A 12614-nucleotide genomic window follows, 5' to 3' on the forward strand; every position below is an offset into this window, starting at 1 on the left:
TCTGCCTCATCTTTTATCTTTTGCTGTAGGATCTTTATTTGTTGTGAATATATATCTTCCTGAGCATTTGGGAAGTTTATTTTTTTTCTTTCTTGTGTTTGCCTTTATAGTCATAATTTTCTTAGTCTTCATCCTTGATTTTAGACAATACCTATTTACTATCACTAGGAGTGATGTATATTTTATACATTTTACAATGTATATATTTTCAGTCTCCCTCTTCCCTTCATCATGTTGTGATTATTATTCCAGCTTTAAATAGTAACAGTTGTACCCTTCTTATCGCCCCTGTCATGTGTATGAATTTCTTGGCATCTTTGCCTTTGATTGTGCAGTGATCCATTTATCAAAATCTTATCCACTGTTCAATCTTGAACTTCATTTTTATTGAACTGTCTCTTACTTCTAGCCCAATCTCTCTAATCCTTGTATCTCCCATCTCAGATACAGAGTAACTTGGATCTTAAGTATTAATATATACTCTTTTAGGTTTGTATTTTTCACTACATTGAAATGTAAATTCACTACGTTGTAAATTCGAGGGCGCGTGTTGAGTTGCTTTAGTCATGTCCCACTCTATGTGACCCTATGGAGTGCAGCCTGCCAGGCTCCTCTGTCCATGGGATTCTCTAGCCATTGATATGTTTTATTTTGTGAAATGTCTATTCTAGTCTTTCCCCCATTTTAAAAACTAAATTGTTTTTATCTTATTACTGAGTTTCAGCGGTTCTATATATTTTGGAGAGAAGCCCTTTATTAGTTCCTCCCAGTCTATGGCTTTTGTTTTTGTTTTCTTAACTGTGTTTTTTGAAGGGCATTAATTAGTTTTTAGTTTTGATGAAGTCTACCATTTTTTCTTTTATATTTCTTATTAATAGTTTTAATGCTCATGCTGTGGTCTGTGATTCATTTTGAGTGAATTTTTGCTTATGGTATGCAGTGAGTGTTGAGGTTATTTTTTTCTAATTATAGAAATTACAGCATTGATAAGAGTGGCAGCATATTACTAGTCAGTTCTTAAAATTATTTATATGAAAATGAGGATAAAATTTTGAGATGGATAAATCAGGATAATGTCAAAGGTTTCCAGAGAGTGGGTGGAAAACAGTTATAAAATAAAGGATTTAGAGAGGCCAAGAAAAGAGTTCTTGACAAAAAAAGAGCTTGGGTGCCAGAACAGGCATAATGAAAGAAGAAAAATAAATAAAACCTGAAATTTGATGGCAGTGACAGTTTCAGTATCCAGAAATGATAGTATCAGTAATCAAAATGGAAATAAAAATCAGATTTGGAAGCAAAGATGGCTATTTTCTGCCATGTTTTCTTTTTTTTTCCCCTTTCCCATTAAATGTTATGTACTTTGCTGTTTAGCCCATGTGAAACTCAGTTGTAAGTAGGTAAAAAAGCACTGTCTATAATTCATAGATTGATTCAAGTTAAAAGGCCCAAGTCTTCAAGGAAATCTCTGTAGGTATAACAAATTGGAGCTTTTAGAAGTCATGAGACATGCATGAGACAAGTGCTCAGGCCTGGTGCACTGGGAAGACCCAGAGGAATCGGGTGGAGAGGGAGGTGGGAGGGGGGATCGGGATGGGGAATATGTGTAAATCTATGGCTGATTCATATCAATGTATGACCAAAAAAATAATAAATAAATAAATTAAAAAAAAAAAAAGAAGTCCAGTAGGATTATAGGATTATAGCTATGCTTACTCCATTAGGATTATAGGATTATAGCTATGCTTACTCCATTCTTCCCTACCAACCGTTCTTGCTTCATGTAAACAGCCACCTTAAACTCGTCTGACTGTGTCTATTGGTGTTTATTCTCGCATTTTATATAGCTGTTTTACCTATTTTAAATGCAGTCAATTTTAATCATTATCAACATACTAATAAGAAAGATGGGGCTCAGAAAATTTCCTGCATTCATTTTTCATATTTTCTGTGATGATTATAATCAGTGTCCATGAGTAGGTCTGTTAAAATGGTGGCTTCACTGTACACATTCAGTTGGATGTATGTCTTTCTTTTCTATGACTCCGAATGTCAGTATCTATCAGGGTTCTCATGATTTTCTCATTTTTTCAGACAAGAATCCTTCCATATCTGACACCTGGCAACTACCAGCATTCCTGTAGTCTAGCAGGAATACTAGCAGGATACTATACTATATATAGACTTTTACTTATCACCCTCTTTCAGTATGGCACTCTCATCTACTTTCTCTGTCAAAACTAAATTTGGAGTTTCTCAGTTACACTTTTCTGGATAATAAATTCCTATTTCCTTCCAGTTAGGAGAGTTGGGTGCATCAGCTTCTCTTTATGTAATAATTTTATAAGCCACTTTCAATTCTTACTCAATCTGTCCATAAAATTATAGAGCCTTTTTGTCAACAGCTGTGTCACAAATTACCTTTCATCTAAGTGGCATCCTCATCTACTAGCATTTTATTTAAGCCTCTCAGTTTTGTGGTTAATTTAGTCCTTTATTTGCTTTCCTTTCAAAATTTCCTAATACTTTCATCCATTGTTGTTTCCTCAGCCTTTCAGTTTTTATGAGTAATGCCCTTCATCCCCTTAATGTCATTTTAATGGACCTTCAGGAAGATGTAGAAATAAATATCTTATTTAACCACACATCCCTTTAATAATACTCCTATTCATTTTTTATCCCTTCATCCTATACTTTACAGTGTTATGTTTGTCTTTCATCCTGTCACCTGTTCTTTATGTTTTCCCTTATTTTACTGATTTATAAAGTATATGTTGTTTCATTTAAAACCAGTTTAAGCTAATGTACCCATGGGTGTCATTTGTACTTGAGCTTTCTTTTATACTGTTAGGTTAGGTTTGAAATTAAAAGTCTACTTTTAAATTTCACTGTTTTTTATTCTTTTGGCTGTGCTGGGTCTTTGTTGCTGCACTAGGACTTTCTCTAGTTGCAGTGAGTGGGGGACACTCTTCATTGCAAGGAGTAGGCCTTTTACTGCAGTGGCCTCTCCTGCTGCAGAGCATGGACTTTAGGCACTCGGGCTTCAGTAGTAGCAGCATGCAGGCTCAGTAGTTGTGGCTTGTGGGCTTAGTTGCTCCATGGCATGTGGGACCAGGCATTGAACCCATGTCCCCTGCATTGGCAGGTGGACTCTTAACAACTGGACCACAAGAGAAGCCCTAATTGTACATTTCTGAAATTTTATTAAAAATAGTGGAGAAGTTCACAAGTGTGATACTGATGATGATGATAGCTATCTTATTAGATGTTCACTACATGCCAGGCATTAAATATTTTACAGTTACTCTTTTCAATGATTTTTTTTGTACTCCCTTTCAGAAAAGGCCTGGGAAATGTATAAATAAAGATACAACAGGAAAGACCTTTGAGTTAAGTTGCATCCTTCTTTGTGAAAATACAGCTAAAGAAAAACTCAGAAAATACAATTAAAGAAAAGCTCAGACAACTTCATAAAATACAGCTAAAAAAAAACTCAGAAAAGTATTTCCTCTGAGCACAGACATTGATTCTTTAAGACTACTACTCTATGTATGGGACTCAGTTTAAAAATTTGGACGTAACTTACACTTAAATATGAGAGAAGCTATCTAAGAAAAAAACATTAAGAATATAATGAGGATGCTACATTTCATCCCAATTTATAATCATCTGACCTCAGGATAACCAGTGTGAAAAGTCTTTTCATCATAAATTCAACTTTGTTAGATATCTGAGAATTATTATTGGAGAGAAACCATCTGCATATGTTGAATGTGGGAAAGCTTTCACCTATGTCACATGTCAAGAGATACTAAGGAATTCTTGTTGGAGAAAATACCTGTGCATGATAAGAATGCTGGAAAGCCTTCGGCCTGAATCAGATCTCCTTCAGCATGATCAAATTCATACTGGAGAGAAACTTTATGAATGTAATGAGTGTGGAAAAACATTTAGCCTGAAGCAAAACCTCACAGAGCATAAGAAAATGCATACTGCAGAGAAATCACATAAATGTACTGAATGTGGTAAAGTGTTCTCTCGAGTCTCATCCCTTACTCTACATTTGAGAAGTCATACAGGAAAGAAATCATATCAATGTAATAAATGTGGAAAAGCCTTTAGCCAGAAAGGAAACTTGCTTACTCACCAAAAACATCATACTGGAGAGAAACCTTATGAATGTGGGAAAGCTTCTATTCAGATGTCAAGCCTTATTAAACACCAGAGAAATCATATTGGAAACAAACCCTATGCATGTAAGGAATGTGGCAAAGCCTTCAGTGGCAAATCATATCTCTCCGAGCATGAGAAAATTCATACAGGAGAGAAACCCTTTGAATGTAACCAATGTGGAAGAGCCTTCAGCCAGAAGCAGTACCTCGTCAAACATCAGAATATCCATAGTGGAAAGAAACCCTTTAAATGTAATGAGTGTGGAAAAGCCTTTAGCCAGAAAGAAAACCTCATTATCCATCAAAGAATTCATACTGGAGAGAAACCTTATGAATGTAAAGGGTGTGGGAAAGCTTTCATTCAGAAGTCAAGCCTCATTAGACATCAGAGAAGTCATACAGGAGAGAAACCTTATATATGTAAGGAATGTGGAAAAGCCTTCAGTGGCAAGTCAAACCTCACTGAGCATGAGAAAATTCATATTGGAGAGAAACCCTATAAGTGTAATGAATGTGGAACAATCTTTAGGCAGAAGCAGTACCTCATTAAACATCACAATATTCATACAGGAGAGAAACCCTATGAATGTAATAAATGTGGAAAAGCCTTCTCTCGAATCACATCACTTATTGTACATGTGAGAATTCATACAGGTGATAAGCCTTATGAATGTAAAATATGTGGGAAAGCCTTCTGTCAAAGCTCATCTCTTACTGTGCATATGAGAAGCCATACAGGTGAGAAGCCCTATGGTTGCAATGAATGTGGGAAAGCCTTCTCTCAGTTCTCAACTCTTGCTCTGCATATGAGAATCCATACTGGAGAAAAACCTTATCAGTGTAATGAATGTGGGAAAGCTTTTAGCCAGAAGTCACATCATATTAGACACCAGAGAATTCATACTCATTAAAGCTCTATGAATGTCTTGAATTTAGGAAAACCTTCAATAGAAGTCATACTAAACAGTATATCAGAAAATTCATTTTACAGTAAAGTGACATAAATATGGAAAAGCCTACAGCAACAACTCAAAATGTAATACACTGAGAATTTAATAACTATCATACTATCATGAAAACCTATACCCCCAATAGCCCCACAACAAACATGTTCATGCTGGACTTTTAGGAGCATTCTCATTAAGGATCCAGTCATGGACACTAATCCACATGGTTCTAGAAGGCCTACCTGATATATTCAGACAAAGATATGCAAGGTGTAAAGATGTGAAACAAAGACAAAATTGTCATTTTTTTGTTACATGTTTTACTACATGTATAACCATCAAAATTACTTGCTCTTGATACAGTAATAGAAAACAAAGACTGTGACAGGATATTATATCCAGAAATATATGCATGTTTGTAAGGGAAATTGGCAGTTCATAGAGGTGGTAATCTCAATTTGGTAGAAAAATCTGGATAATTCAAAAAATGGTCTCAGGGTAATTGATTCTTCATGTGGAAAAATACTAGATCTTTGCTGTTGTCATACATTATAAAGTATTTATTAAAAAATTCAAAAGTATTGAAGACTAGAACTCAAAGAGCAAAACTTAATAATATAAGAGTTTTGTAGGAGAATTTTTTTTTCAAACTTTGGAGTAGGAAAGAATTTTGAAAACACATTCCAGAATACCTACTCTTGAGTATATATACATATAGTGAAGAAAATGATCCATGTACCCAGGGAGTCCTGTATCTTTAATGTTCATTGCAGCATGAGTTATATTAATATAGCAAAAAATTGGAAACAAATGTCTGTCACTTTGGAAATGATTGATAAAATGTGATGTAGTCACCCTGTAGAATACTCTCTAGCAGTTAAGTATAACAAATTAAATCTATATGTATTAACAGAAAGATCTGAAAGTCATGTAGAATGAAAATGAAGTGTTGAATATATTATAACTATACCTGTGTGAGTTTGAATTAAATCAACACTAACCAACACTAGTATTAAAGCATTGGTTATGGGTAAACATTTTTATGTAAAACTATGAAGAATGGATTGGAAAGATACACACTCAATTCCTAAAAGTGGTTGTCTCTAGAAAGGAAGGGAGTAGAAGGGAAATGGGGCCAATCATGGTGGATGAATGATACTTCAGTTTTGTATCTAAATATCTATCTCATTAAAAAAATAAAGATTCCAAATAAATATGAGAAAACATTAGTTGATTCTGGATTGTAATAATATATGAGTTTGTTCTGTTTATGCTGTTTCTTTAAAACTTCTGAAAATTAAAAAAATAGGGATAGGAGTAGGGAGACTACATGGAATACATGTTATAATGGACTTACATTTCCAATTAGATGCAGATATTTTGCAAAAAAAATTTCTGAAATCATATCTTTAAAACATGAGATAAAATTTTTTTTTTTTTTTTTAAAACATGAGATAAAATTTTAATGGTAACTTAACATCCATTTATTTAAATTTACTGTCGAATGTTGTATCACTAATCTCTGTGGTCTCTGAGAGCATGATTTTGCAACAGGTGATTGAAGCACATTAATTTAAGGATCATATTATTTTATAATACATGCACAGACTTGTTAGAAATAATTAGTTTTTCAGAAACATTTATCAAAATTTTATGGGTTTAACCCATAACCAGTTCTGGTATTAGAAATTAGACATTTTAAAAATGAAGAAAACATGTTACTCTTTTTTTTTTTTTTTTTTTTGTATGACACCAAGTAAAACAACTGTTGCATTTCAGCTTCAGTTTTTAATTCAGACTAGTTATTTTCTCTAATTTGCCAGACACAGTCAACTCCCCCACCCCACCTCTAGTTTGTTTCCTTGGGGAAAATTGAACTGAAAAGGGAGATCTCAGACCTAAAGAGAATTCTCTTATTAAAAGCAAATCTTTTTGAAGATTTTTTATTCTTTACCACAATAACTTGATATATAGAAACAGTTAATGCTTCTTTCGAATAGTGATAAAAGTGAGTATGTAACATTTAAATCTTAGGCTCCTTTCAAATACATCGATTTGTTTTAAACTCAGAAAAATACTATGCTAATATAACTATAGCACTGCACTGCTTGTTACTGGCATTTTTGAAATTTGGTTTTAAGATTATAAATGCCATAGGTTGACTTTGTGAGGTAATGTAGCCAAGTAACATATATGTGTATCTACATGAATCTAAATTATCCTCTTTTCTTCCATTTTTCATTAAACATTCTCTGATATTCCTTAAGTATTACACCCTTGTGCTGGTACATCTTTGAAGTCACAGAACAACTAGGAACTCTAATCCAGACCAAACTAGGATTACCCTTTAGTGCATATAGTTGGCCAGTGTCACGGCCCAGCAACAAGAATGATTATAATGGTCAGGTAGAGTAAGATAAGCAGATGCTGCATGGTATTCTGTGATAGTGCGTACTGTGTATTTATTCAGCCATCCTCCCTGCTGATTCAACTTGTTACTAGTTATTTACCATGACAGACGACACAAGTAAACACCCTTACAAGTGGCCCTTACATTTTAGGTATTTTTATTTCCAGGGGACAGACTATAGGCAAGAGACTGCTAGATCAAAGGATACGTGCTATTTTAAAATTTTAGTAGATGCTATCGGTTATTTTCAAAACAAGTTTCCTCCAGCTACACAATAGGTGGTATTATACTAAAATTCATGTTTGTCTGATGAGTATAAACCTCACTTGTTCCTAGATTTGCTTCTTTGTAAACTTTCATATTGTTAGCCTATATTCCTATCGGATTATTTATCTTTTTGTCAGTTTTGAAGATCTCTTTCCATATTAGATATTAGGAAATGTATGGGTCAGTTATAAAGATACTTTAATCTTTTACATTATATATGTTATTTCTTAGGTTTTCTTTCAAGTTGTCTATTTCCTTTTTGTAATATATTAATGTTTAACCCATCTGGAATTGAATTTTTTTTAGAATTGAATTTTTAATTTATGAGGGTTCATATTTTTTTCTTCCAGATGGGTTGCCAGTTGTACAAGCACAATTTGTTAAAAATAATCCAGCAGTCAGTTTAGGGTGAAACAGCTCTGACACCTGCATACCCACCAGAAACAATCACAGATTTGAACTGGCAATCAGAAAGAGGAAGAGAGATAACAGAATAAGCTTTAACCTAGCACTAGGTTTATTATTAGCTTTGTCCTAACAAGAAAATATCTTTACAGCATGTTCATCAGAAAGTCTTGCAAGTGCTCAAGCAAGCACAGCTTCCACTGCCCCACACTGCACAGAGGAGACAAGGTCAGAATAGGTGTGGTTCACCCCAGCACTGGGAGACTAACATTCTCATCCAGCACATTCGTCGAGCAGGGCATCTGCATGGTGTGCCACCATCAAATGGGGTGCACTCACTTGTAACAGGGATAACCACTTAAGCACAGGGAAGCTACTACCTTGGTTTCCCAAGACTTATGATGCCTTAGTTATATAGGCAGTCAGTGTCTACATGCCAGTTCACAGTTCATCCCATCCAGGTACAGGCCACAAATGAGAGATTTCCAGTATTTTCTTCAAGGAAACTAGTAGAAAAACAAATCTAAAGTCCTCTTTTCAGGGATGGGTCAGTGGGAACGGCCTCTTATTACTTTGATACCATACTTTTCCTATTCAACTAAAACTTTGCTATGTAATTCTTTACCCAAATGATCTTTTATTCTACTTTAACTGACTTATATTTTGATTTACACCAGGAGTTATTTATATTATCTTGCTTCATTCATCTATTTTTCTATTCCTATACTAACATTAATGGATAATGTTAACATTAGCCTTATTGGATTTTGTTACTGTAAGTCCCCCACTCCTTGCTGTTTTTCGGTTTTATTGGCTAATCTTCATTTTCTTTCTCTATAAATGAAAGTAGGTCTTCTCAAATTATAAAAACCCTTTGAAATTCTAATTAGAATTGCCTTAAGTGTATACATTTGGGGAGAAATGATATTTATGATACTATCTTCCTGTCCCCAAACATAGTAAGCCTTTGCATAGGTTCAAATTGCAATTCCCATCCTTCAGCATGAGAATTCAGAACAGAGTAAAGCCCATCCCTGCATAATACCATTAAAGATTTTTGTTAGTTGAGTTAAATAAGGAACCCCAGCCCAGCTCAGAATTCATGTGCTGAAGCCCTAGTGCCTAGCGTGATGGTATTTGGAGATAAGGTCTTAGAAAATTAATTACGTTTAGATGAGGTCAAGAGGATGGTACAGTCCTGGTGGAAGTAATGCCCTCATAAGGAATGGGGCATTGTGTGTGCACCAAAAAAAGGCCATGTGAGCAGAGTGAGACAGTAGCTGTCTACAATCCAGGAAATGGACCTTTTCCAAATCTGCCAGCACTTGCTATCTGGGGCTTCTCAGCCTCTACAACTGTGAGAAATAAAGTGTTGTTTAAGCCACTCAGTCTATGGTATTTTGTTATAGTAGCCCAAACTAAGACAGTCCCTTTCCTGCTTATTTCTACCCTAGCCAGTTAAATGTGAGGTAACCTTGTCAGATGTTTAACTGTGAGCTCCCAGATACAGTAAGACAAGTGGAAGTGAAAGTCGCTCAGTTGTGTCCCACTCTGTGACCCCATGGACTATACAGTCCGAGGAATTCTCCAGGTCAGAATGCTGGAGTGGGTAGCTCTTCCCTTCTCCAGGGGATCTTCACTACCCAGGGATTGAACCTAGGTCCCCCACATCGCAGGCGGATTCTTTACCAGCTGAGCCACAGGGGAAGCCCAACAATACTGGAGTGGGTAACCTATTCCTTCTCCAGGGGACCTTCACGACCCAGGGATGAAACTGGGGTCTCCTGCATTGCAGTAAGACAAAGCCACTTCCATTAGAACTGTGTAAAAACAGAAAAAGCCACAGAAGAGGAAACTAGATGGACAACAAACATTTGAAAAGCTCATCCTCACAAATAACCAAGGAAATGCCAAATGTTTGTTGTCCATCTGGTTTCCTCTTCTGTGGATTTTCTGTTCATATACCGTTAACCTACTTTTTCTATATGTTTTTTTAATTTACAAGAGCTCTAGTTCAAATGAGGAAATGGCAACCCACTCCAATATTCTTACCTGAAGAATTCCATGGACAAGAGCCTGGTGGGCTACAGTCCATAGGGTCGCAGAGAGTCAGACATGATTGAAGTGACTTGGCAGCAGCAGCTAGTTCAACTAACTTTAGCAGAGTTCCTACTAAATCTAGAGTTCATAATAAGTGCACAAGATAGATCTAGAAGAAGGTTCAAATCTGACTAAAGTTTGGTCAAGTAAAGACTCACAGAATTATCATAGAACTGTTGGCACTGGGGCAAAGCAAGACCTTGAGGTTAACTAAACTAATATGGTATTAATGACCCAATTCAGAGACTCCTGGATGCAAACTATACATTTTTGTTAGCAGTCCAAAAGGATGCCCCAAGAAGCAAGGGTTGGTAGTGGAGCAGTGGTCTCATGAAGATGCAAGCAAGGCGATGTTAATAAATTATTGACTCCACAGGGTTTTGGCCATATCCATTGAGTTAACAGAACAAAGACCTGGGGAATGGCAGTGAGTAATGCTTCCTGTTCACTCATCAATTTTTTTAAGTTATACCCTCTCTAAAGCCCTTCACATGCACACTGGGGGCCTCATACAGCCAGTCATCTAGCAAGACAGTACCCTGACCTTTGTCCCACACAACTACCAGGAGCTGTTAGGAACAGCTGTTAGGCCCAAGCCCTTCAGGGATATATGCTAGATTCCTGCAAAGGGGGGCCTCTATAGCTCCACATTCCACTAGTGTCCACAGTGGTGCCCCGACTCCCTTTAAATGTCTGTCAGCTTCTGCTCATCTAACTGCCTGGTCATATCTGGGGAATAGGCAACCCAGCAAACTTCTCTGCCATCCAGTGGTCTTTCATGAAGCATGAACCCCTCCCTTTTCAAGTTTGTCCTTCCTTAGGTACACTGCCTCAGTGCTAGAGACCCCTAAAAATCCCTTTTCATCTTAATAGTATAGTTCTATATAGTTACTATCACTGCTTAATAATTCTTTATATTAAGCTTCCCTGTTTAAATTACTGTGTAGTTTCCTGTCTTCTGGTTAAACACAGACTGCCCTGGCCCTGCTTCTTTCCTCTTCTGCTGTGGATTCGGCCTGTCTGCATAGAGGGTACAGCATGCATTACCTAGGCCATGCCATGGGAGGGGGGCTTAAGAGTCTGTTTTTGCCATTGTCAAGGTTCACCAGGTCAGTCTCTTTATTTCTGGAATCCAGTCAGAAATACCATTGGACTCCCACACAGACCAGCCTCCAGTTTGCATTTATCTATAATAAAGGTAATATTTAGCCTCCATGTGTCTAAACTCCTTGTCCTAAATTTCAGTTGAATAACAATTCATGGGAGGAAATGGGGTGATATAGACTTGGCCTCTTCAGAAGCCCCAGCACAGTATCACATGCACACTGATATATAAATATTTTAGACTATCCTATGCTTTTATGATCTTGTCTTATAGTAATTTCCATAAATAAATAGCTTTTGGAAGGAGAAAAATCCAAACTTGCCACAACACGATCTATAAGAATAAGTAAGAAAACAATGCTCACTCTCCAAACTAAGGGGACTTAATACCTTTACCCAAGACAGCTGGAACTTGGAAGAAGTTTCTGTTAGGCAGTAATGAGATGGACAGAATTGGAAATGTCATGAGAGAGGACTGCAAATGATTACTAAGCACTTCCTGCTGTACTCCAGCCACCATCCCAGTGGTCATACCCACATTTTACTCACTCACTCAGCCCCCTTGGAGATTAATAACCGGTGATTAAGACAGATTAAGAAGCCAATGGAGGACTTCCCTGGTGGTACAGTGGAAAAGAATCCGCCTGCCAATACAGGGGATGCTGGTTCGATCCCTGGTCCTGGAAGATTCCACATGCCTCGGAGCAACTAAGCCCATGCGCCAGGGCTAGCAAGCCTGTGTGCCTAGAGCCTTGCTCCACAAGACAATCCACCGCAATGAGAAAGCTGTGCACCACAATGAAGAGTAGCCCCTGCTCACTACAAGTAGAAAGAAAACCCCACACAGAGCAATGAAGACCCAAAATAATTTTATTTTATATGCCAAAAATAAAATTAATTAATTTTTTAAAAAAGAAGTCAGTGGAGGTTTGGGTTCAAGATGTTAACACAAGAGGCTCTTCAATATACCACCTCCCACAGACACTCCAAATCTACAGCTACCTGTGGAATAAATACTTCTAAAAGAAATCCAGAAATCAGCCGAGAGACTTTTCTGAAAGAAATCTAGAAAGTAGCTCAGTGATTCCTACATATCAGGAAAAAGAAAAAATCCACAGTGAAACAGGTAGTAAAGTCTGAGACACAAACTTGCCATAAACCCCAACCTTGGCACTGCGACTCATCAATCAGGAGAGAACCCAACTCCCAGCT

The 12614-nt window shown here is 36.7% G+C and overlaps 1 protein-coding gene across 1 annotated transcript in view; it reads left to right on the forward strand.

The window, feature by feature from the left end:
* Nucleotides 1-6350, forward strand: part of LOC122687479 (zinc finger protein 260) — a 59757-nt gene extending 53407 nt beyond the window's left edge. Inside the window, exon 2 of the mRNA XM_043893035.1 lies at nt 3337-6350. Within this exon, the coding sequence (XP_043748970.1) occupies nt 3842-5080 (1239 nt within the window). The 5' untranslated portion in view covers nt 3337-3841 and the 3' untranslated portion in view covers nt 5081-6350. The remainder of the gene's footprint in view (nt 1-3336) is intronic.
* The last annotated feature ends 6264 nt before the right edge of the window (nt 6351-12614 follow it).

The sequence above is a fragment of the Cervus elaphus genome, chromosome 4 (genome assembly GCF_910594005.1).
Source record: "Cervus elaphus chromosome 4, mCerEla1.1, whole genome shotgun sequence".
NCBI classification, from domain to species: Eukaryota; Metazoa; Chordata; class Mammalia; order Artiodactyla; family Cervidae; genus Cervus; species Cervus elaphus.